A 26884-nucleotide genomic window follows, 5' to 3' on the forward strand; every position below is an offset into this window, starting at 1 on the left:
AAGATTCTACTTACAGCAAGCTTAACTGGGAAGAGTAACACAGAAAATCTGATTTGTTTCATAACCGTCATGTTCATTTTTGGTGGTTTGAGGAAATAGGTCACTGAAATTAACATTGGTGAAAGAGATTTCCAGTTCTTACAATTATCAATGAACTTCTCTACATTCATATGGTCTATGTTTGCAAAATAACAGTGCATATATGATGAAACAAGCACAACTACCTTTCATTTCCTGTGGTGGTGGTTTCACACTTGGTGTGACTGCCACATTAAAACCGGTGAGAAGCTTTGCTTTGCCACACTGCAGCAATGATTTCTTTAAACTGAATTTGAACTTTGTTTCATTTTCTTTATCATTAAGAAGAAATTCCCATGGATCTGAAATGAAACATTTGCTGTAGTGGAACAGCAGGAAATCTGTATATCGTATTATAATGAGTTGTAATTGAACTACTAACAATCTCTCAAGTTTTAATGCCAGAAATTACCATTACATTCTGGTCACTTTACACAAATTACAGTACAGCTTCATTGAGATAAGTCATATATTAACAAGAATAAGACGCTGCTAACTATTGTGTTTCTCTATGCCACTACTGATGATAACAGGTAAATATGTTCAAAAATCACTTCATATTATCTATGAAAATGATTAATTTTTGAAAATATTTTGTAATTGGGTAGACAAAAAAATCTCCTCGCCTAACAGTGGCAGAAGAACACACATATAAAGGTATTAAAGTAAGTGTGAAAATCTTTTAGTTGTGCCTCTCTGCAACTCAGCATCTCCCCTATATGTGAGTGGCAACTTTCCCTCTCACAATATTGTTACATTCCATCCTGAATTTTCCATTGTTTGATTTGGTATTAAAGTTTGCAAGTTTTCGGAGCCAGTGACTGCTCCTTCTGGCAGAAGGATTGAAGGGGAAGAAAGAGGGGTGAAGGAAAAGGATTCATGAGGTAGGAAAAGGGATAGAGTCAACCACAACCCTGGGTGTGGGTAGACTTAACAGGCAGATGAGAAGGAAAGTCTTTCCTTCTCCCCTCTTCCTTCCTCTTCAAAGCTTCTGTCAGAAGAAGGAGCCATTGGCTCCGAATGCCTGCAAACTTAGTGAGAAGATTTTTTTTCTACTAAATGACTTTATATTATCTCACTGATAAGCAATTTTTATACAGCTACAGAAATTTCTTATCATCTGTTGGGTTACTGTAACCAGTCACATTTTTTATATTACAGTTTCAACTGATATTTATAACCGTTATGATCTAGCCAACATAAAATATTTTGCTAAAAATGACTGAAAATAAACTTTGGAACAATTTTGTCTTACTTTAAATTAATAAAACTGAATACTGACTGGAAAAATGACCAGGGATACAAAAGAAGTGCTGAAAACATAAACAAGAACTTTGTTCCATTACTTGATATACCTTACCAATGCTTCACTGTATTACTTTGTGATCATATGGGCATCAGTGATGCCTAGTCTCCGAAACATCCACAGCATATTAGCACAGTCACCAAAACTTATGATGATGTACTAGATGACACCTGTGCGTAATCCACAATATAATAGAAATTGTAAACATCTCAAGTGATTGGATAAAAAACATGAACATTTGGATTTGGGGGAGATATCAGCGAGATGAACAATCTGAGTGCCCATGTGTTATTCAGTGTGGTATTGTGTGACATTATGACAGCAAAATTTGCGCAAAGTGCAGTTGACTTGTTGTCCATAATGGCTGATAAGGCTTGGTTCCATTAAACCTAGTCTCAGAGCAATGAAGAATAAAAGTACTGTTTTTCCTCATGAGTATACACCACTGAAGGTACACAATACTGCATTAACCCATCACCTCACGAAGGGAGGGGAAAAACCTCTAAGTCTGACCATTACTCAATATCCAGTCATTGTAATAAAGTGTGAACTAATACAACACAAAATACATGTTTGTGTGTATAACTGTATATAAAATGTAAGTTACTAAATCAAACAATGGAAAATCCAGGATAGAATGTCAAACTAACCTGCAGCCACTGTGCTGCATGGCAACCAACATGCTATCTATTCGCATCAATGGCCACTGACAAACTGCGGCCAAGAAACAACTGGACTGCACTGTTGCTGAGCACGCCTCCCAACAAAACATTCTTTATTTCAATAACTGCTTGCCAGCCTGTGCCATATGAATCCTTCCCACCAACACCAGCTTTTCTGAAATGCACAGTTGGGAATTCTCCCAGCAACATATCCCACATTCCTGTAACCCTCCTGGCCTCAACCTTCATTAGACATTGTCCACAACTGTCTAGTCCCTTCTCTTTTCCCATTCCAGCACTACACAGCCCTCTAGTCTACCAACACACTCAGTCTTTTTACTTTTCTCCTTTTCCACTACCCTGCTCCCATCTCTCCCCCACCCTCTGTCTAAGCACCTGATTGCACCTACCTGCCCTACCGTCTTTCCACTTTGTCCCTGCATGCTGCCCAGCAGCACTTTACCATCCCTCACCCCTACCCTGCTATCCCTCCCCCTCCCCACCACAGCCTCCTCCTTGTCCCCACCCAGTTGCCTTTCCCATAATGTGCTGCTGATACTGCTCATTGTCTGGCTTCAGCTGTCAGACTATGGTCGTGGTGTGTGTGTGTGTGTGTGTGTGTGTGTGTGTGTGTGTGTGTGTTTTGTCTATTTCTGACAAGGGCTTTGTTGGCTGAAACCTTATTTGGTGAAAATCTTTTTGTTGTGCATATGGTCAGTGACTGCTACAATTAACATTAGCACAAGTTCTGCTCAAACATTGAGCCTGGAGGGCATACACTTTTAAGTGATAAGAGCATGTCACCTGACCGCATGTTACAGGAAAACAACAGTCTTGTGTCCAGAGAAAATGAACAATTTTCTTCTCAAACCGTGGACCACTGTGTACCCCACAGACGCAACAAAACTGGCAAATGAAAAGGTGTCCAATTAATGCCTGTAAGCATTGGTTGGGGGCTCATGTTAAGCTAGTTCCACACAATCCATGGCTCACAGAAATGGAATCCAGAAAACACATCTGTTGAGAGCCGTCATTCAGCTCACATTGCCATTGTTTTTTGCTAACTTGTGCATGTGTGTGTGGCAGACTGTTGCCAGAATTTTGCCTACTGGTAAGTGTGCTCACAGGCAGATACCTGACACAGCTAGCTTGTACTTGCTGTGACCAGCTCTGGCCCTTTCATGCATTTCCATGGTATGGGTGCCATAACACTACTAAAGCTTGAAATTTTACATCACATCAAGCAAATATGCATAAGTTACACGCTTGAGTGGCTTGTGAAGACATCTGCCACTGGGCATAAACTTGGTTCAATTTCAATTTTAATTTACCTTACTGAAGTAGCTCTCAGAAAAAAGAGGAAACACATATCTATATGATTTGAGCATTTTTTGAACACACACACACACACACACACACACACACACACACACACAGCGAGCGAGCGAGCGAGAGAGAGAGAGAGAGAGAGAGAGAGAGAGAGAGGGAGAGAGAGAGAGGGGGGAGTGAGAGAGAGGGGGGGAGGGGGGTCCTAGACTTGTTCTGACTCGCCACATACTGCCTACAAGGCAAGGCATGATCTAAGATCGTGGGACATGTGATCGGCATGTCACCAGCCCCTCCAGTCATTACTGACAGTAGGTAAATTCGGATGGTGCCGCTGCTTCCTTATTCAAGCAGCTCCTCATTAGGTCTCTTGAAGCTGAGTCGACCCCATTAAGACCTTCCTACTTCTTAAAAATTCTGAGGAGGTACCAGGAATGAAACCCATTTCTTTCTGCTCTGAAGGCAGAGGTGCTAACCAGTCAGCTACAGAGGCGATCAAGTAGAGCTTTCAACACTGGAATTTCCCTACAAAGTTAATTTAACTATACTTCTGTCACAGCTGTATCTGTTGCAACAATCTCAGCTTCAGTCATTGATAAGAACACTAGCTGGCCAGCAAAGTGCTACTTCACTGCAGATTAAGAGAAATCCACTTATGGAACAGCAAGTGGCTGGTTCGTAAGTGTAGTAAAACACACATTCATACAAGCATGACTATTGTCTCTGGCCACAGCGTGTGTGTAGGTGGTGTTGGGGGTGGGGTGGGGGGGGGGGGCACAGGCACTCTATTTCGTTCTATTTTGGAAGAAGGCCTTCTGACTCAAAGCTCTGTCAGGCACTTAATTGTGAATTGCAGAGTAATAATGTAGATGTAAATGTGTAGCAGTCTCTTTGTTATTACTGACTGTGACTCAATGCCTCCCGCACATGGTGAGTAGCAATCTATCCTTTTCATAATATTGATGTTATTCCATCCTTGGCTTTCCACTGTGTACTTACAATGATGATTTTACAACAATATTTTCATTTTTTGACAATTTCACATCATTCCACATTTACCTTTGCTTATTTTAATTTAGGATTCTTTCTTTCTTACTTTGGGCTGTAGCAGTCACCCACAGGAATTTAAATACTACATTGCCAGAAAAAAATTAGTACACACTTTTAGAGGTTTTCAATTCACTCAGGATTTATTATTGCAACAGTATATGGAGCACATAAGTGACTGCCTTTACAGATCAGTAGCACAAGTCGTTCTGGGTACCAGGTGTCAGCCCATGCTGAAACACCCATATTTGTATGCAGTGTAGCCTCCACGAGCAGCAATGCCGGCATTGACTGGCATCCAATCGATCACACAAATGGCAAATACCATCCTGGAATATGTTATGCCACACCTGCTCAACTTGTTAACACAGTTCTGTACGACTTGTTGGCTGATGAGTAACACAAGTCACTTCTCGTCCTATCATATCCAACATGTGCTCAATTGAAGACAAACCTGGAGATTGTGCTGGCCAGGGAAGCTGCTGCACGTCTTGCAGAACACACTGAGTGTCACTGGCAGTATGTGGGTGGGCATTATTCTGTTGGAACAACACATCACCTTCCTGTTGCAAAAATGGCAAAAGAGCAAGTCTAACAACAGTCTGTATGTACAGAGTGCTGGTTATCCTCCCCTCCAGAAATACAAAAGGCTAAAGAGAGTTGTAGCTTATCGCACCTCAGACCATAAGACCTGGGGTGGGATCAGTGTGCCTTGGACGAGTGCACTCTATATGAGACAGTGCTCACCAGATCTTCGTTGTACATGCAGACGACCACCACTTATGTGCAGGCATAATCTACTTATCACTGAAGACCATGGTGTGCCATTCCATCTTCCAAGTGATTCTTTGACGGTACCAGTCAAGCCATGCACATCGATACTGTGGCGTGAGTGGAGGACAGGCTATATGTGTGCTTGAACACAGCCCCAGTGCTAATAACTGGTTCGCAACAATTCGTGTTGACATGTCCAGGCTCACAAGCCCGCTTATCTGAGTTGTGGTAACTGTATGATCTGCCACTGCTCCCTTAAAATACAACAATCCTGACGGGTGACTGTGCTGCGTGGATGTCCGGAAACTTGTCTACAGGTGTGACAATGTTCACATGACCACTGATACCAGCATTGTTACACAACTGATACAACACATCCAACACACAATAGTTCTCTGAAAGCACCACCCCACCACTCAAAAATGGTTCAAATGGCTCTGAGCACTAAGGGACTTAACTTCTGAGGTCATCAGTAACTTAGAACTAGTTAAATATATAAGTTCTTCTTTTTCAGATGATATGCCCTCGATGTTGAGAGATATGACTGTCAAACATGGCTCTGAAAAGGGCCTTTCCTTCGTTTTAGATTCTGAATACATGTCGTTTTAGACGTAGCTCAGTGTGTGGAAGGATCTGCCGGTATTTACCGTTGCCCAGGGGACGCCCGACTGTACTTGTACAATCTTCTGGGAGGCTCCTTCCTTGTTGGACCGACGACAGGAAGCTTTATCTATGCTGATGATGTAGCCATTGCATGCCAATCTAGATTAATCAAACAGATTGAGAGAAACCTAACAGATGCCTTAGAAGAACTAACTGAATATTACAACGGGAACCAGCTTCGACCTAATCCAGCAAAGACGCAGACTTGTTTATTTCATCTAAACAACAAGGAAGCAAACAGGGAATTGCAATTGGAATGGAACTCAGTTAAACTTCAACACTGCCCAAACCCAGTTTATCTTGGAGTCGCGTTAGATCGAACATTGTCTTACAAGAAACACATAGAGAAAACTAGAGCGAAAGTCAACACACGGAACGGCATAATCCGTAAACTTACCAACTCACACTGGGGAGCAAACCCTGAAATTCTACGTGCATCATCCCTGGCATTGTGCTTTGCTCCAGCTGAATATGCATGCCCCGTCTGGAGAAGATCGACACATGCCCAGAAGCTAGACGCAGCACTGAATGCCTCATGTCGATTAATCACGGGATGCCTGAAGCCTACAAACCGTGATCTCCTTTATATGTGTTCTGGAATAGCCCCCCCACAGATCAGACGGCAAACGCTGGCGATGGCCGAACGAAGCAGGCAGTGCGAAGATAGAAGACATCCCCTGTACGCACATCAGCCAGCGGAGGCAAGACTTAAATCTAGGAAAGACTTCATAAAAGTTGAACATCCACTAACCGAAAGTCAGCCTACAACTAGAGAATCAATGTGGAAACAGAAATTGGATAAAGGCAGTCTGAAAAGTTGGAACATTAAAGAAAAACTTCCTGCTGGATCACAACTGGAATGGAGAGTCTGGAAGAGCCTAAATAGACTTAGATGTCAAATGGGAAGATCACAGGATAACCTGATCAAGTGGGGATACGCCGAAGAAGAGCCCTGCCAATGTGGAGGAAAACAAACCATGACACACCTGCTGACCTGTACATCTTTGCTGGCCCCATGCACTTTCCAAGACCTGTGGTTGGCCAACGACGCTGCAGTGAAGTGTGCCAAACACTGGAGAGAGATATGAGCCTTGCTTTAGACAATAATGATGACTTACAATATGTGAAGCTCATGAATGTATATATGAATGAATAACTATCATTTACTTGTATTTGTAATCTAGCATATATAGTGTATTAATTAATTACAGATGTAGCTCAGACACGATTAAATAAATAAATAAGTTAAATATAACTAACCTAAGGACATCACACACACCCATGCCCGAGGCAGGATTCAAACCTGCGACCATAGCGGTCGAGCGGTTCCAGATTGTAGCGCCTAGAACCCCACCACTCAGAAGGCCACAATTTGACCCCTTTTAATCTCACTCAACAGGCTGTTGGAAGCAAGAGTGCATCTCCGTGGTATGGTGCCTGCTTTCTTCACACATCTGCACTGCACTGAGCCTTCTGGCTGTGAGCATTCCTTGTGAAAAAGTAGACACAGAGAGTGCTCTTGGTGAATAACACTGAATCCATTACCAGTACACCTACTATCCCCCAGATGGTGTATGCTGTTATCGAATAAAAATCGACATCATCTTTCCATGTGTACTAATTTTTTTTCTAGCAGTGTGATTAGTATGATCATTCTTTCAGAAATTTTAATTTCTTTTTCAAAATTAACGTATTTTTTTGAAAATTACATGAATTATGTGATTCTCCAGCCACAGTGGCAGGAGACAGTGGTAACATGGGTGTGAGTTGTGCCTATGTGAGGAACTGTACTTATCCTGCAAGTCTTAACAAAGACGTAAATGATATGTTGACTGTGAAAAAGTTACAAAGAGTGATCACAATTGCAACAGCAAGGTTGTTCAGTCAGTGTGTGAGTCAGCCTCAGTTCAGTGGTAGTACAGGATCAGTTCAGTTTGTGTATTACAAAGAGTTATTATCAATAAATGGAGAATGTTAAAAAACTGAATTGTCACAGCAAATTTATCATAATCACAAAAGAATATGTTTTCACCTCAGGACTTCCGCAGCGAACAACCACGATTATTAAATATTTCTAACAGTCATTGTTACACCCAATTCAGTTAAGCAACCAATTATTCACGTATCATTTTCCTGTTCCATTTTTTTTATCATTTTGAGAACCGTAATATTACTGTTGTTGTAGTCTTCAGTCCAAAGACTGGTTTGATGCAGCATTCCATGCTATTTTATCCTGTGCAAGCATCTTCATTCTGAATAACTACTGCATATCCCTTCTTCTGATCAGGTTGTACCACAAATTTCCTTTCTCACCAATTCTATTCAAGGCCTCCTTGTAAGATATGTGATCCTCCCACCTAATCTTCAGCATTCTTCTGTACCACCACATTTCAAAAGCTTCTATTCTCTACTTGTCTAAAATGTTTATCAACCACGTTTCACTTCCATACACTGCTACACTCCATGCAAATACTTTCAGAAAAAGACTTCTCAATGCTTAAATCTATATTCGATGTTAACAAATTTCTATTCTCCAGAAACGCTTTCCTTACCATTTGTCAGTCTACATTTTATATCCACTCTTCTTTGGCCATCATTAGTTATTATACTGCCTAAAGAGAAAAATCCATCTATTACTTTAAGTGCCTTGCTTCTTAATGTAATCCCCACAGCATCATCTGATTTAATTTATCCTTGTTTTGCTTTTGTTGATGTTCATCATGCATCAACCTTTCAAGACACTGTCCATTCCATTCAACTGCCTTCCACGTTCTTTGCTGACTCTGATGGAATTACAATGTCATCGGCAAACCTCAAAATTTTTATTTCTTCTCCCTGAACTGCAACTCCTGCTTCAATTTTTTCTTCTGTTTCCTTTACTGCTTGCTCAATGTACAGATTGAAAACATTGGTGATAGGCCACCATCCTGCCTCACTCCCTTCTCAACCACTGCTCCCTTTCATGCCCAAGCAACTCTAGTTACGGTACAAGTTGTAAATAGCCGTTCATACCCTGTATTTTATCCCTGCTACCTTCAAAATTTCAAAGACAGTGTTCCAGTCAACACTGTCAAAAGCTTTATCTAAGTCTCAAATGCTATAAAAGTAGGTTTGCCTTTCCTTAACCTATCTTCTAAGGTAAGTTGTAGGGTCGGTATTGACTCACGTGTTCCTACATTCCTCTGGAATCCAAGCTGGTCTTCCCTGAGGTCGGTTTCCACCAGTTTTTCCATTCTTCTATGTAGAATTCATGTTAGTATTTTGCAAACATGGCTTATTAAATTAATATTTTGGTAATATTCACAGCATCAGCACCTGTTTTCTTTTGAAGTGGACTTACTACATTCTTCTTGATGTCTGAGGGTATTTTGCCTGTCTCTTACATCTCGCATACCAAATGGAATACCTTTGTTATTGCTGTCTCTACCAAGGCTGTCAGTAGGTTCTGATGGAATGTCATCTACTCCAGGAGCCTTGTTTCGACTTAGGTCTTTCAGTGCTCTGTCAAATTCTTCTTGCAGTATCGATCCCCCACCTCATCTTCCTCTACATTCTCTTACATACCTGCAATATTGCCTTCACATTTACCTCCCTTGTATAGCCCCTCTGTATACTCCTTCCACCTCTCAGTTTTCCCTTCTTTGCTTAGGACTAGTTTTCCATCTAAACTCTGGATATTCATACATCTACTTCTCTTTTCTCCAAAGGCCTCTTTAATTTTCCTGTAAGCAGTATCCATCTTTCCCTTAGTGAAATATGCTTCCAAATCCTTACATCTGTCCTTAGCAATTCCTACTTAGCCATTTTGCATTTCCTACCAATATCATTTTTTAGAAATTTGTATTCCCTTTCGTTTGTTTCATATGCTGCAGTTTTATATGTTCTCCTTTCATCAGTTAAATTCAATATCTGCTGTTTTAACCAAGTATTTCTATTAGGTTTTGTCTTTTTACTTATTTGATCCTGTATTGCCTACCCAATTTCATCTCTCAAAGCTACCCATTCATCTACTGCTGTATTCCTTTCCCCTGTTCTAGTCAATCTTTGCCTAACGCTCCCTCTGAAGCTCTCAACAACCTCTGGTTCTTTCCACCTATCCAGTTTCCATCTCATTTATTTCCTACCTTTTTGCAATTTCTTCAGTCTTGATCTATAGTTCATAAACAGTAAACTGTGGTCAATGTCCACATCTATCACTGAAAATGTCTTACAACTTAAAATTGGGTTATGAAATCTCTGTCTTATGATTACAAAATCAATCTGAAACTTTTTGGTGTCTCAAAGTCTCTTCCGTGTATACAACCAGCTCCCTCTTTCCTTCTTTTCCCCAGTTCATATTCACATAAAATGTTTACTTCTCTTCCTTTTCCTGTTATCGAATTACAGTCCCCTATTACAATTAAATTTTTATCTCCTTTAACCACCTGAATAATTTATTTGATCTCACTGTACATTTCTTCAACCTCTTCATCATCTGTAGAGCGATTTGGTATCTAAACTTGTACTACTGTGATGGGTGTTGGCTTTGTGTTTGCCTTGGCTACAATAATGCATTCACTGTGCTGTCCCAGTAGCTTACCCACATTCACATTTTTTTATTCATTATTAAACATACTGCTGCATTATTCCAATTTGATTTTGTATTTATCACCCTGTATTTACCTTAGCAGAAGTCTTCATCCTCCTGCAGCTGAACTTCACTAATGCTCACCATATCTAACTTCAACCTATACATTTCCTTTTTTAATGACAGCATTATGAAAAGGATAGATTGCTACTCACCATATAGTGGAGATGTTGAGTCGCAGACAGGCGCAACACAAAGACAGTTAAACAAGTAAGCTTTTGGTCATAAGGCTTTCTTCTGAATCAGACAACATGCACATGCACATTCCAGCAAACACAACTCATGTGCATACCCCCCCCCCCCCCCCCCCACACACACACATGACCACTGCCTCTGGCTGCCAAGGCCAAACGTGTAAATGTGCATGTATATGTTGTCCAATTCAGAAGAAGGTCTTTTGTCCGAAAGCTTACTTGTTTAGCAGTCCTTTTGTTAGGACTGTCAATGACTCAACATCTGCACTATATCATGAGTAGCAGTTTCTCCTTTTCATAATATTGTTATTATTCCATTCTGGATTTTCCATTGTTCGATTTTGCTTAATGGCTTTTCCTCAACCCTGTAACCCAGTGCTGTTTTCCTTTGTTACTATTTTCGAACGCATTACTAAACTCAGTGTCCATCCTTTTCTTTCTCTCCTTTCCTGTGTTATACATTTCCCTTTTTAAATATTCAATATTATGTTGTGGATATTCCAAATAATTAATTCTTGAACTAAAATTTTTACTTGATTTTCATCTAGACTGTGAGCACCTGTGTTAGATCGTAGAGCTTTGCAGGTGGTACCACAATGTTTTATCTGATGGCCAGCGGCAGTGAGAAGATGGAATCCACATTGTTAAGAGCCTCATTGCACTTAAAAAATCATTGAAATCAAAAGCTTTGTAATTGTAATTAACACAATGAAAATGTTTAATCTCACTTAATAGTTGGTTGGCAGTGGAAGTGATCCATTCACACTGATATTTGTGTTGTACATAGCCTAATACATAAATTAACTCATCTCTCTGCGATTTAACAACAATTACATTTATTGAATGCAAATTTTATACACAGAAACCAATCAACATAAGAGCATCTCATAACTGAATGATAGTCCTTTTTGATTTCATAATTATGAAGTTTTACTCTGCAAGTGAAAATAAGTAACACTGAAACAGTATGCTGTTCTCTAATTATGATGTTGAGATAAACCAGCAAATTTATGTTAAAAAATACTTTACCATTAAAAGAAAGGTAATAATAATACTACTACGAAATAAGGATAAATTCAGATATGTGGTGTTTCACTGAGTTTGCTAAGACGTAAAATGCAGAAGAATTAATAAAACTAAAGTAGAAACGTTAGCACCAAAACTTTAAAAAAATTGAAATTTCATGTGAAAGTTTTCAATGCATACGTCTTTCGTATACCTAAGCAAACGACAATACCTCTGAATTGTTTTGTGCAAATTTTAGTCATCAATCACCTTCAAAGAAGCAATGATTTCCATTAACTTTGATGAAACTTCCTGGCAGATTAAAACTGTGTGCCCGACTGAGACTCGAACTCAGGACCTTTGCCTTTCGCGGGCAAGTGCTCTACCAACTGAGCTACCGAAGCATGACTCATGCCCGGTACTCACAGCTTTACTTCTGCCAGTACCTCGTCTCCTACCTTCCAAACCTTACAGAAGCTCTCCTGCGAACCTTGCAGAACTAGCACTCCTGAAAGAAAGGATATTGCGGAGACACGGCTTAGCCACAGCCTGGGGGATGTTTCCAGAATGAGATTTTCACTCTGCAGCGGAGTGTGCGCTGATATGAAACTTCCTGGCAGATTAAAACTGTGTGTCCAACCGAGACTCGAACTCGGGACCTTTGCCTTTCGCGGGCAAGTGCTCTACCAACCGAGCTACCGAAGCACAACTCACGCCCGGTACTCACAGCTTTACTTCTGCCAGTACCTCGTCTCCTACCTTCCAAACCTTACAGAAGCTCTCCTGCGAACCTTGCAGAACTAGCACTCCTGAAAGAAAGGATATAGCGGAGACACGGCTTAGCCACAGCCTGGGGGATGTTTCCGGAATCAGATTTTCACTCTGCAGCGGACTGTGCGTTGATATGAAACTTCCTGGCAGATTAAAACTGTATGCCCGACCGAGACTTGCTGCAGAGTGAAAATCTCATTCTGGAAACATCCCCCAGGCTGTGGCTAAGCCGTGTCTCCGCTATATCCTTTCTTTCAGGAGTGCTAGTTCTGCAAGGTTCACAGGAGAGCTTCTGTAAGGTTTGGAAGGTAGGAGACGAGGTACTGGCAGAAGTAAAGCTGTGAGTACCGGGCGTGAGTCGTGCTTCGGTAGCTCAGTTGGTAGAGCACTTGCCCGTGAATGGCAAAGGTCCCGAGTTCGAGTCTCGGTCGGGCACACAGTTTTAATCTTCCAGGAAGTTTCATATCAGTGCACACTCCGCTGCAGAGTGAAAATCTCATTCTGGAAACTTTGATGAATTCTGTTAACTTTGACCAAAATCAGTTGCAGTTGAAAAAAACCGCCACATAGCAGTATACTTCGATTAATCAATGACCGCAATAGATTTTGCATGAACATTTAGCTGTGTATAAGAACTTTTGCTGACAGATTCCACAGAATTGAATTGAAGCTTTAACAACAGTTCATGCCATCTGGTGTACGGAAATTCTCATAAAATTAAGCCAACGAATGCAGAATCCCTTGGGTGTATTCATATGACCTGGAAACTAAGTAACAATCAACTGTTTGAATGTTCAAAGATGAACTGAAACCAAAAATTAAAGTGTTCATGAAAATGATTGCTTATTTGTTTGGATAGACCGCATATATCGGGAGTGTAGCTTAAGAGGTTTGAAGAAAAGTTAATGCTGAATGGCACACAACAATTTGTTTGACACAAATCATAAGTGAAATCAAGAAAAACAACTGAAAATGATGCGTCATGACAATGCCAGCTTTCATACAGCACCTCAAACAATTGTGACAAATGGATTTTCCATTGTTGAACTTAAAACAATTGATCATTTAATGGAAAAAGGCAACATAAAATCCATGCTTCATTGCAAGTAATCACCCAATTTATTACCTAATGACTTCTTTTTCCATTATGTCACTGAAGTAATGCATGGATATAGATTATCATCACATTAGCAATATGCTGAATGCCACCAAATCCATGTTTTTATGTACTGAACATGTTTCCAGAATTGGTTAGATGCATGCAAAAGTGTAAAAATTTTAATTACAAATATTTTGAGGAATGATCATGTGTACTAAACATTTTGAGAAACGATGTGTACTAAACAAATATTTCTGTGCCATATGGATTCTTCCCATCAACACCAACTTCTCTGAAATGTGCAGATGGGAACTCTCACTGAACAAATGCTCCATTCCTGTATCTTCCCTGGCCTCAACCTCCATTAGTCTCTGTTCTTCACCTGCTTCCCCCTTCCCTGTCCCATTTCCGCCTCACACACACCATCTATCCTCCACTTACCTGCAGTCATTTCCCTCTTTTTCAATCCCCCCCCCCCCCCCACTTCCCCCACTCCGACCAGCAAAACTCTCCCAACACTGCACCTAACAGCCCACCATCCTATACCTGCCATGCCCCTGTGTTATTCCACAAGCACCACTACAGCATCTTTCCCACCACTATCCTGCTACCTCTCCCTCTCCCCAGTACCCACCCCAACTGAGATCACTACTCGCCCCAGAGGGGACACAGAGCACTGCATACCAACAGTCTAATTTTAAATGCACCTTCAGTCGCAACAAATTTTGTATTTGTCTATGGAGAAGAAGTACATGAATCTGACTTTTGCTATTAACATTAGGACTGTTAAAATGATCTTAGTCTAGTAAACACTTCATTCTCCTACAAGAATAATAAGAATCATCTGGTTACTGAAGTGCAAATATTTGGCACAGAAGAGAGAGAAAGAGGAAGAAGACAAATATGACAATGAGCTCCGATGTTTAAGATGTGTAAAAGTTTAAATCAGTTACAAACCTAAAAATCTGCCACTTTTCTGTGATTTGAGCAGCCAGTCTGGTGACACAATTGGTTTCCCTTGCCCCATAACACACAAAAATTTGTAGGTTCGGCGTACTTTATCAGTCACAAGGACATTACAATCTTCAGGTTTCTCCGTTACCTTCCCACCTGAAACAGAAATAGCCAAATTTTTCCTCTTTCTTCATTACAGAAAAGTGAATGTTCACAGATACATTAGAGCTCACAATAACATAAAAATAACAACTTATCTTTTAATTAAAAGTAGTAAACAGGTCACCTTCATTCCACCCCTTATATTTCTCTTACCTAGATTCTGGACTGTAGTCTGGAGCCTAGGATCATTCAGGCCCGTAAACAGAACTTGATGAGTTGTTTTTGTAGGGCGTGCTGACAGACGATGAGATGCTCTAGGTGACTTCTCATTGTTTTCCTTGAAATTACGATTTTAAAATGTATGCAAGTGATTGAGAACTCAAAAATAAAGTAAATTGGATAGGTAAAAAAATCTATTCACCAAGCAGCGGCAGGATAAAACACATATAACATTTAAGGAAATATGTAAGCTTTTGGAGCCAGGAGCTCTTTCCTCCGGCAGAAGGGTTGAAGGGAAAGGAAGAGGGATGAAGGAAAAGGACTGCCAAGGTTTAGCACATGGGGTGAGTTGCAGAAAAGTCACCCAGAGCCCTGGATCACATGAGACTTACCGGACTAGAGTTTAATGTTGGTGGAAGATAGGGCAATAAGCAAAACAGACTTTACTGATAAAACATCATGCAAGAGTTAATAAGAGCAGAAAGCTAAGTGCATTACACACAGTAGACATATGATGGGGGGAGGGGGGAGAGGAATAGAAGATATAGAAAACTACACGGCAGAAAATAAAGGAATAGTTACTGAAATTAAATGTTGAGACCGAAGAAATTAATGTTAGGACATGTTGTAATGCCAGTTCCCACCTGCATAGTTCTGAGAAACTGGTGGCAGAGGGGAAGAATCCAGATGGTATATTGTGGTGAAATAGACACTGAGATGAAGTCTTTCAGGTTGGTTTGTGTTGTGTGGGGGTTTATTATACCTCACCTCATGTTCCAAACACTTAAATACGTTGCCACCTGAACACCCCTTTTATATAAAATGAATGTTGCTTACTGAATATTCGGTCGCTGTAAAGTATTATTAATCTGGGTCAGGCTACTCTGTGCCCTGAATCTGTGTGCCTTCTTCCTCTAACTGGGCTCAGACTTCGCGTCCTTAAAGGCTGCAGATAAAGCTGCTGAAAATTAACTTCTCTTTCTCCTTCTCTCGATCATATAAATAAGAAGTGAGATGCAATTCACCTTCTTAAATTGTCTTCAAAATTACAACTCAATACCTGACAAATGATGACAGCTACCAACTCGTACACTGTCTCTCTGTACTATGTACATAACAGATCTGATATTCAACTTGTTAATTAACAATTTCAATACATTTATTATCTTTGACATTTTATGTTCTTAGATTTCATGGAGCTCTTTCTTAAATGCTGCACACTCCAAGGAACACTTATCTCCACCTCAGCAGTTACCCACTTCTATACAGTCACTGGATTGTTAGCTCTGGTATCAGCACCTACGATTTAAAACACCTCCCCAACAGTGGAGTGCTCACCACTAATCGACTACTCTGTCACGAACACCTTTTCTCTGACATATACATTTAAGGACGTGATACATTTCATTCAAGGAATGGGATGTACCACTACACAGATCATGACTGTCATATTTTAGAGCAATCTCTGCAACAAGACATTGTGTATTGAAAGTATACACACTTTGTCTGCATCCACTCATCCTAAGTTAGTCATGAGGCACCTCACATGTTTACCACTTATAATGCACTTAGCCTTCTGCTCATACTAACTCATGCACAATGTTTTGTCAGTAATGTCTGTCTTACTTATTAACCTATCTTCCATATTTAAGCTCTCAGGTTTTCAAATCTCGCCCGGTGCAGTCCCTAACATCCAGTCCTTTATCCTCATCCTGCCCGGGAGGTCTTCCCTGAGCCCGTGTGACTTTTCTGTAACTTCCCCTATTTCCTAAACCTTGCCATTCCTTTCCATTCATCCCCCTTCCTTCCCCTTCAGCCCTCCTGCCAGAAGAAGTAAAAATTGATTATTTTCAAAAATAAAGTATTCATCTCATGAATCAACATAATGTGCCATAACATTATAGTGTTAGAACTTTGCCTCAAAATCAGAAATTGAATTGGATGATATACGAGAAAACAATATGCATCATTACTGACACCTTGCACCAAAAATAGTCTCTCAACAATTACACCCATTTTTCAAAATTTTTTCCAAGGAGGTGCAAAATGTAACAAAAACCAAAAGCCAGCAGACCTAATTATAACCAACAGAAAACATTGCATATAGCTAATAATAAATAAAATAAGTCATCATCATTATCTACATTCATGGATTTAGATCGAGGAACCCATTCCGGTTTCAAGCTCCATCATATCCTGGACCGATTTCTGTTGAGTATCCCTTTGGATATATATTGCAAAACTTTTTTTGCATTCTGTTTATATATTCCTTTCATTTCTGCATAAAACAAATAACTTACAAAATTACTGGCAACATTCCAAGTAGATGAACTGAAAAATTTCAAGATAAGGCTGGCAACAGATGTGTGTCACATATTATTTGCTCACATATAGCGTACAAAATTAAGATTATCATCATCATGTTGTTATTGTAACTATGATTACTAAAATGGAAAGGGCATTTGCACTGAATAAAAGAATCTAGGTGGTCAGTAAACTGGAAGAGTAGGAGCTACCAACATTTGTTTCTGACAAACAACATGTACAGGAATGCTGACTTGAGGTTAGTTTAACAAGTGCTCCGCTTATATAAATAAATGAACAATGTTAAAAACCTACTAAAGATACAATAAATGTTGCACAGTAGGAATAATGTAAAATAAGTAACTGCAACATGCATGCATAAAATAAAACCAGAAGTATGTCTCCTGCCATCATTTTTCAAGGCTGCATACATGTCTAGATCAGTGCAGTATTTCTTATTTGAATCTGTGTGAATCAATACCAAATTTGTGACCTACCCCATGAACCAAGAACCATGTCGTGGTGGGGAGGCTTGCATGCCTCAATAAGACAAGACATCTGTACTGCTGGTGCAACTACATAGGAGGTGTATCTGTGGGCTGGCCAGTGTAACAAATACTTCCTAAAGAAAGGCAATGGCCTTTTCAATTTTCAGCATGACTGACTGATCTGATCTTTTTAGGCAACATTGCCTTGCTTTGTTGATACTGAAGCATGGATGAAGCTAGGGGAAACTGTAACTGCTACATTTTCTGAGGACACGCAGCTCTACAACATTGTTTAATGATGGCATCCTCCAGCATAAAATATCGTTTCAGATCTCTGGGCAGGGACTACTCAGTGGGGCGCAGTCACGGAAGAAGCTTTATCTCACAATGGTCCTATTTTCTGCCTGCTGTTCCCTTACCTCTGACCTACTCTGTCTCTTCTAACTCCATTTCGTCCCTCCCATCCCATCCCAGTGTTTTGCAAAACAAAAGAAGTTCTGTTTCCAAAATCTAGAAATTCTCGCTCTTCCCTTTTGTGTCTGTCTGTTGTCATTTGGTAAACAGAAATCACTTTATCTATACCTCATGGCAGTTTCATTTTGGTCATTTTTCTTGTGCATATTTAAATTTTCCAGTTGATTAACTTACTTTTCTTGCCCATAACTTACTTTTTTTGCCCATGCTAGCGAATAACTCAAATATGCTTATTTCAGTGTTTCAACATTAAAAGAGTTAAGTGAAATAATGAACTTACCACAGAGTTATCAGTGGGGTCTTTATGTTGCGCAGATTTCACCTGTTCACTCGATGACAAAGGTAGTGACGTCTTTGTCTTCTTAACAGGGCTGTCACACTTAGCTGTTTTTCCATGTTCAGAAACAAATTTCTCCTGCCCAGCACTGGGATTTGAAAGTTCATTTTCATTGACAGCATGGGTTTTCTCACTAACAGTTCTTCGCTTCCTGGTTGTTGCTGGGACATTTTTGTACTCCCGTGATTTTGGTGAATCTGTTTTTGTAATGTCTGGAACACTTTTCAATTGTTCTGTGCCTGTCTTTCTACCTCGAGGCATCTTGACACTTTTAACAGCATGTTCTTCACTTCTACAACAATTTTCTTCCAACGTGTCTTTATTCAGTGACTCACTGTCCTCTACGTTAGACTGAGTCACTTTTCGTTTCTTCTTTGGTGGTTGAGCCTCTTTTACTTCATCTGTATCCAAGGGAATATTATGGTTGTCAATGGGGCTAACAGAGCTTAGACTTGTACGTTTCGAATTATGACTTCTACGTGAGCTTATTTCATCCTGTTTCCTTTTGGAAGTTCTCCTCTCCGCTCTTGAATTTTCTTCAACATTCTCTGGAACCACGCCAGTACTCCCCTTTTCGCCAATCTCTGGAAATGGTACCCTATTTTTCTGAGATTCTTCTTGATGATCAAATAGTCTAACACATGATTCATCATCTTCATTACTATTTATTTTCCCTGTAACACGTTTGCTTGTTACCTGCTTGTGGTTTCTGGATTTGACACTGCCTTCCGATGTATCTGCTCTACTATCAAGTTTTGATTTTCTAGTTTTAGGTCCAATGTTTTCAACTTCTTGAGAATTTTCATCTGAGCTATTTCGTTTATCACTAATTGGATTTCCCAATTGCGTTGCACGTGATTTTTTAACATTTTGCAATAGATCTCCTCTTTGAAACCTATTTTCCTCTGATATATTACTAACAGATGTAATTCTGCTTCTTCTTGTGCGTCCTGATGCCTGTTTGCTTTCTTCCAATGGCTCCTTAAACTTAGAAGCACTTCTGGATTCTGATTGTTGGAAATCAACTGACACTGAACTGCCATTTTTATCACAATTTGTTGTTTGTTCTTGATTTGACTCTTCAGAATTCTTTTCTGGCTGGTTGTCGTTTGGAACAGATGGCTTGCTATCTTCTGTACCATTATTTTTAAGAGAACGCTTCTTACTACTACCTTTAATTTCCAAGTCAGATACAGTGTTACATTCCGCAGTTATAACAGCTTTTTTAAGCTGAGAATGTCTTTTTCCTGGAGCTTTTCCTGTACTGTTTTCAGGTACTGAATCAAGGAATTTATTCTGAGAGGTTCTTCGGTGAGATGTTTCATTAGCAGCACTTTCTACTATCTTTTTATGTCCTGGGGATGTATTGTCAGTTGTTTCTGTGAGCTTCCACGTTTTCTTCTTTTCTCTGACTGATCTTCTACTTCCTGAGTTTTTGCTATCAGGTAAATTATTAATATTTTGTGCACTCACTTCTGCAGACAAAGAATCTATATCAGTAGACTGAATAGCATCTAAGTTATGGCTCTCTTTTATATGTTCATCTTTCCACTGTCTCTTAACTTTTCTTTTCCCACTATAATTTGCTTCCAAGTCACATACCAAATTATTGGAAGCAGATACTGGAGTTTCAGACAGAAATACAATATTTTCTGATACTCGTGACTCCTGAATTGTATCAAGTTTTCTTTCACCAGCTGCTTTACTTTTTCTTTTTCTTGGAATTACAGGACTAGAAAAATTGTTTCCCATATTACCACTACTATCATGGGAAGTGATTTTCACAGTTGCTTTACTTTCTAATTCCTTTAACGCAGCTAAAACTTCTTGTGATTGGGGCAGATGTAGCTCCACTTCCAGTGAACCTTCATCTTCTTCTCTACATTCAGTAGTGCTACTTACTATATTTTTCAAACGAATGCCTGCAGTACTGGATTCATCACCTTGCTTGGCAGTATTTCTTGTATGTTTTTCTGAGTCACAATCTGGGACTTCCTTGTGGACTAAGTCTTTCGAAAATATTTTAATAACCTCCTCATCTTCCCCAGATAAAGAATTATCTTGACCATCCATTCCTCCCTTTGTAGACAGCTGTAAATTTGCTGCCTTTTTGTCACACTCACTCAGTGAGTTCAGTTTCCTCCCAGATTCTGTTTTCTGTGGAAAATCCTGTGTGTCAGCTGAGAATATATCCTTTTCGTATTTATTGTAAACAGCTGGCCGCTGATCAGCCAGAACAGAATCATTTTTTTCAGTCAAACTTGCATCCAGTTTCTGAGTGGGGCAAGAAAATATATCACCAGTATCATGGGTCTCTCTAATATGTGCAATATCATTCACATCTGAAGAACCCTCTATTACATTTTCAAAAACTAGTACACTTGGACTAGCATTTCCAGGTTTGTTTTCACAAGTTTTCTTACTTGCTCCCTTTGGCAATCTTCTTACATCAGTTGCCTGTACAGGACATTTTTGTTTATCTGTCGTTTTATCTTTTGTACTTGATCCACAAAACTTCTGTGTTGGTTGAGAAAACAGTTCTTGTAGGTCTGTTCCCTTCTGCAAACTTATTTTGGACCTGTTACACACTGCACTTCTATTGCCCTGGAAACATTGTTCTTCATTCCATTCCCCTAATCTCTGGGTGGGTTGTGAGTAAATGTCACTACAGACATCTAGTCCAGTAGCTACTTTCACTACAATGCTCTGCAACGATTCCTTCATTGATTCTGGTGGTCCTTTGCTTGTATCTTCAGCAACTAATTTTGGATGTTCCTCACATTCTCCTTTCTCACTGTGAGCTTTAGTTTTGTCTGTCTTATTAGCTTTGCTCAAATCACAGAAATTCTCTATTTTCTGAGTTGGAGCATTAAATAATTCATCATCATTCACGTCTGACTGTATTCTGTTCTTTTCATTTTTCTGGTTCTCTGACATATCTTCTGCACTTGTGCCTTCCTCAACAACTGACTTTCTTCCACCGTGACCTCTGACAAGCACATCTCTTTCAGGTGTCTCAGCAATTTCGATTTCAGTAGCCATTCTCCTGCTTTCCTGTGTTCCTGGACAAATTACATCTTCTAGAGTAGTGTCAGAGAGCTCCGTTTCCATTTCATTTATCTGTTCACTTTGTTTGCATACAGTTAGTTCCACTTGTTTACGCGAAGTGCACAATTTTGGAGGCTGACACACTGTTTCACTTTGGGGGATATTTAGAAGACTGTCATGGTCTTTTTTGCCGTCAATACTCACAAATTTTTGAGTTGGAGCACCACATAGTTCTTCCAGATCATTTTCATCTGTCTTATCTGAAGATAGCTTCCCTTTATTAGCACAATATTTCTGAGTTGGTGCACAGAAAAGATCTTCAGGATCAGTTTCATCACCAGATGCAACTTCCTTATTTGAAAAGTCTGACTCTTGCTTCTTTTTATTTTCTTGTAGCGCTACAGTTGACACAGCATTCTCTGTGAAACTTTTTGAAAAGTTACTTTGGACAAAATTTTCTTCCACTCTCTGTTCATTAGTTGAGGTGTCTTGCATTAAACGAACACTAGTATTGTCTGCTTTCTTATCTTCTACAACTGATTTATCTAAACCTTTCAATTTGTCTGTGCCATGTGAAACTGTCTGTCTACTAATTACTGTGTCACCCATTTTTTCTGTTCCCAAATTATTTTTTGACACTGGAAATTGTTGCGTCTGTGCACAAAAAATATCTTCTGGGTCAGTTTCATCTCCTGAAGATAAATCAAGTGCGAATGACTTTTCAGCACATGGTGCATCATCTTGTACAGCTGTATGTACCAGAATAGATCCTGATTGCTGGCAATCAGATTTTTTTTTCTGCTCTTGCTGGTTGCAGGTGAGCTCACTGCCCTCAGCCTCTCCTTTCCCTGCATCTTTAATTTCACCTGATCCAGAAACAGACATCTGGAACATATCCTCATCACCCTCCAGTAATGAACGATCATAAGACTGATCGTTGAGAACAGTACTGCTCTCACTTTCATTAGTAGTTGATCTATTTGTGTCATTTGAAAGCAAGGGAGAAACACTTGTTTTCAGAACAGAAGTAGTGAGAGAAGTCACAATTTTTCCCGACTCATTTAAGGTATCACGTTCAAAATCTTCACACTGTGTCGGTGCATCATAAATATTATCTGCAAAAATATTGTTTGTTACAGTGGGTTTTAGTTTTCCATCTTCATAATGGCACTCCATCTGGGTATCCAAATCATTTACAGTGTCTTCCAGGTCTTCAGTAGGTGTGCTTCTACTGTCATCCACAGCTGTTAAGAGAGAGAGAAAAAAAAATATTGCTCATTGTTAAATATATTGCTCATAATCAAATATGATGAAACAAAGATTTTTTTTTATACAACTAGTTCTAAAAGTCTGTCTAATTTTTACACTGAACTTACATAAAGTTTGTGACATTTCATTTCAAGAACTGTTGAGAGAGAGAACTCAGAGAAGAAACCACAGGTATTATTGTGGTTCAAATAGTATAATTGCAATGATCGAGCATAAATTAACAATAGAACAACTTACAGCTCATGTGGTAGTATGTTTAGCTTGAAGTTTTCTAGACATAACAAGTATTCCATGAGACAGTTGAAACAGCTATTAGCAAAACAAAACATTACAACTTGGACAGAGCCATGGATACTGTTTAAAAAATGTATTTAAAGCCTTCCATCAAAATATCGAAAGCATCATTAATAAAAATGATGAACTCATTTCCTTACAGGAAAATGAAGGGATACACAGAATTTCAGCAGACTAATTTTGCATATCAGAACATTACATGGAAATATCTAAAATTGAACAGATTCATCTTGATGGATATAAGTTACTATCATAATAGTGTAGAACCAATAGGAAGAAATGGAGCAGCTGAGCAGGGTGATCCCGAACTCTCAGACAAAAGTTTAGAGGTTGTTCTGGAATATTTTCTGAGTATTGTGACAGAAGGAACTTCTTGTTTCCTGTGGTTTATTACAAAGTAGCAGCATTTCATTTGATTTCTTACACCCTATATCATAGTTTTTGTACTGAACTTTAAATATCACACAACAGTGCAAATGTCAGTGGTATGCATAGTGTGTCTTGTTTGGAAATAAACTTGTTCCTCTAACTCGCGGCACTTCCTGTCGACAACATTAACGCCTACTTCACTCTTTGCTCTACAGTTTCCATTCAGAAATGCCCCATTCTGTCTTGGGTTTGTTTTTCTGTCAGTGCAACTGGTACATTAACAAGAAAACTATATTTTTGCTCTGTATGGCACCGCTGGACACCACAGGTCCAATATACCAAAATATTACGACAATATACCTGAACAACTTGCAAAATTTTGTTGGTGGAATTTGGGATCACCATGTACATGCAAAAAATGGAGTTAAATCCCGGGCCGTTCAGGTAAATGAATATTGTGATGGACAGCTTTTCATTGCTGTACCACAATAGTGGATCATGAACCACACAAGCTTGAAGAACTGGCAGTTTACAGGCCACCAAAAGGAAGTATCTTACACTTCTTAAAGCAGCTGGAAACAGTTTTAATAAGGCTATGTAGATTTAAAAGGAGAATCATTGTTTGTATATAGTTTAGAATTGATTTTCTGTCTGGCAATTTTCACCAACATTACCTACTGTTGTTTATGCCCAGTTTGGCATTATTTTTCACAGTAAAATTTCCTATGACAATTGAAGGATATAGTACAATAGCCACAGACAATTCATTTTAAGACTAGTTTTCCATAAATTAGCTGATAACCAACAGTCAATACTTTACCTGACCATGTTGATCAAATGTTAACAATAAAGTATACTGGCCAGTTAGGTACAGATCATAGAAGAAATGTATTACATTGAAGAATTATAAGCAATGGTTTGATCATAGTATTTAAAGAGAAATTACAGAAGGAATACTGGGAGTAAATTAACAAAACTCTCAGTGTCCATCGAAAACTTAACTCATTCTTAAACATATTCCTAGAGCATCTTGGATATTTGTTTTCTCCTAAAATAAATAAGGTTAGATTCGAACAGAAGCCAGATTCTCACGCAGCAGCACCCCAGGAGAGCACAACATTCATTTGAGTAGTACTTTACAAACTTCTAAATAGAAATGACTGACTGTGATTTACTTTTATGCTTTGTAGCCTAATTCTGAAATTTCTTGTGTGTTTGTGTATTTACTACACATAGTCCGGTATTTTAACAACTCTGTAGTGCTGAGTTCGACTGTCTTGATAAGGATATGGACATTAATTGTTGTGATCAGATGCAGGCTGAGTTAGTGACCCTACACTCACAGCTACAGGCAGTGCCAGATTCGGTCATGCAGCTTGAGGCTGTAGCCAATGGGCCTCACTGTGCGGGGAAGGTTGTGAGGATCCAAGCGACATCCAGCATATTCCATGTGTTCCCCCAGTTGGTTTTCTAATGTAGCAATATGAGTAGGATTTTATAACATAACTCTGAACATTATGGAGGACCTTGAAGAAAATTATCTATTGACACATGGTCAGCACAGATTCAAATAATATTGTTCTTGTGAAACACAACTAGTTATTCATTAACACACAGTAATGAGTACTAGCCACTGGGTATCTCAAACAGATTCCATATATCTAGATTTCTAGAAGCCTTTTGACTCTGTTTCTCACAAGCAGCCTCTAAACAAATCACATGTCTACAGAGTATCATCTCGTTTGTGTGACTGGATTCCCTGTCAGAAAGGTAACAGTTCAAAGTAACTGACAGAAAATAACTGAGTAGACAGAAGTGAAATCTGGTGTTTCCCTAGGAAGTGTTGCAGGCCTTCCGTTGTTCCTGATTTAAGAACAATATGAGCAGCCCTCTTAATGCTGTTTGCAGATGATGCTGTCATTTACCATCTAGTAAAGTCAACAGAAAATCAAAACCAGTTGACTCTAAACAAAAAAAAGTGTGAGGTCATCCACATGAGTACTAAGAGGGATCTGTTATATTTTGGTTTCTTGATACATAACACCAATCTGAAGGCTGTCAATTCAATTGCATACCTAGGGATTATATTATGAAAAGGAAAGATGCTACTCACCATAAAGTGGAGATGCTAAGTCGCAGAGAGGCACAACAAAAAGACAGTCACAAATAAAGTTTTCAACCATTAAGGTCTTCGTCAACACACACACACACACACACACACTCTCTCTCTCTCTCTCTCTCTCTCTCTCTCTCTCTCTCTCTCTCTCTGCAGCAGTCTCAGGCAACTGAACTGAAAGTGTGATTTCAGGCCTTAATGGCCGAAAACTTTGTTTGTGACAGTCTTTTTGTTGTGCCTATCTGTGATTCAGCATCTCTGCTATATGCTGAGTAGGAACTTTCCTTTTCATAATATTGTTACATTCCATCCTGGATTTCCCATTGTTTGATACCTAGGGATTACTATTATGAACAATTTAAATTGGAATGACCACATACAAAATGTTGTGGGGAGATCAAAGACTGTTTTATTGGAGAGCACTTAGAATATGCAACAGATCACTGCTGTGTGGTACTGGATCTTTATCAGATACGAGTTCAAAGAAAGGCAACTTGTTTTGTATTATCGTTAACTGGAGAGAGAGTGTCAGAGATATGATACGCGAATTGGAGTATCAGTCGTTAAAACAAAAGCATTTATCATTACGGCAAGATCTTTTTATTAAATTTCAATCACCAACATCCTCGTCCAAATGTGAGAATATTTTGTTCACACTTATCTACAAAGTAAGAAATGATTGTTGTAATAAAATAAGAGAGATCAGAGCTTGCACAGAAAGATTTACGCGTTTGTTTTTCCCATGTGCTGTTTGGCAGTAGAACAGTAGAGAAATAGTCTGAAGGTGGTTTGATGAGCCCTCTGCCAGTCACTTAAATGTAAAATCCTCCATTCTGTTACTAAAAAAGAGAAACTTGTACTGTGTTTAAAATGAAACATTCCCACAATAAAGTAAAAAATACTTAAATATTATTAAACAAGAAATAAACAAAAATAACGACTCAAAGATAAACGAAACTAAACAAAATAGCTCTTGCAAAAATGGTAACACTTCCAAATCACTGATCATCAAATCCACTGATTACTTTCTCACAGTGCAGTAAACACTGTACATCCTAATAAGTACAGGTGCATCAGACTTATTCATACCAACATGGCATGCACCATCAAAAGACATTAATTCTAAAAATACAACTACTTTGGAGATTACAATATTTATAAGATTACTAAAAAGAAATAAATTAATTATGGTGATTAATGAAAAATATTAAAATCTTGTGCTGGCCTAAGCTACCTCAGTCATCAAAATATTACTCATGGCATTTTTCCTGATAGACAAATACACCAATCTATAACACTGGAGCTAAGCAAAATCATTCCTAATTAAAGACCTCTTTCATTCCTTCCTGTCTTTTCAA

At 39.1% G+C, this 26884-nt stretch overlaps 1 protein-coding gene across 1 annotated transcript in view; it reads right to left on the bottom strand.

The window, feature by feature from the left end:
- LOC126484377 (uncharacterized) overlaps positions 1 to 26884 on the bottom strand; it is a 100026-nt gene that overhangs the window by 8832 nt on the left and 64310 nt on the right. Inside the window, exons 8-11 of the mRNA XM_050107905.1 lie at positions 18374 to 22722; positions 14822 to 14945; positions 14510 to 14662; positions 225 to 380 (exon numbers count right to left, since the gene is read on the bottom strand). Coding sequence (XP_049963862.1) covers positions 225 to 380; positions 14510 to 14662; positions 14822 to 14945; positions 18374 to 22722 — 4782 coding nt within the window. The remainder of the gene's footprint in view (positions 1 to 224; positions 381 to 14509; positions 14663 to 14821; positions 14946 to 18373; positions 22723 to 26884) is intronic.

This window comes from Schistocerca serialis, chromosome 1 (genome assembly GCF_023864345.2).
Source record: "Schistocerca serialis cubense isolate TAMUIC-IGC-003099 chromosome 1, iqSchSeri2.2, whole genome shotgun sequence".
NCBI lineage: Eukaryota > Metazoa > Arthropoda > Insecta > Orthoptera > Acrididae > Schistocerca > Schistocerca serialis.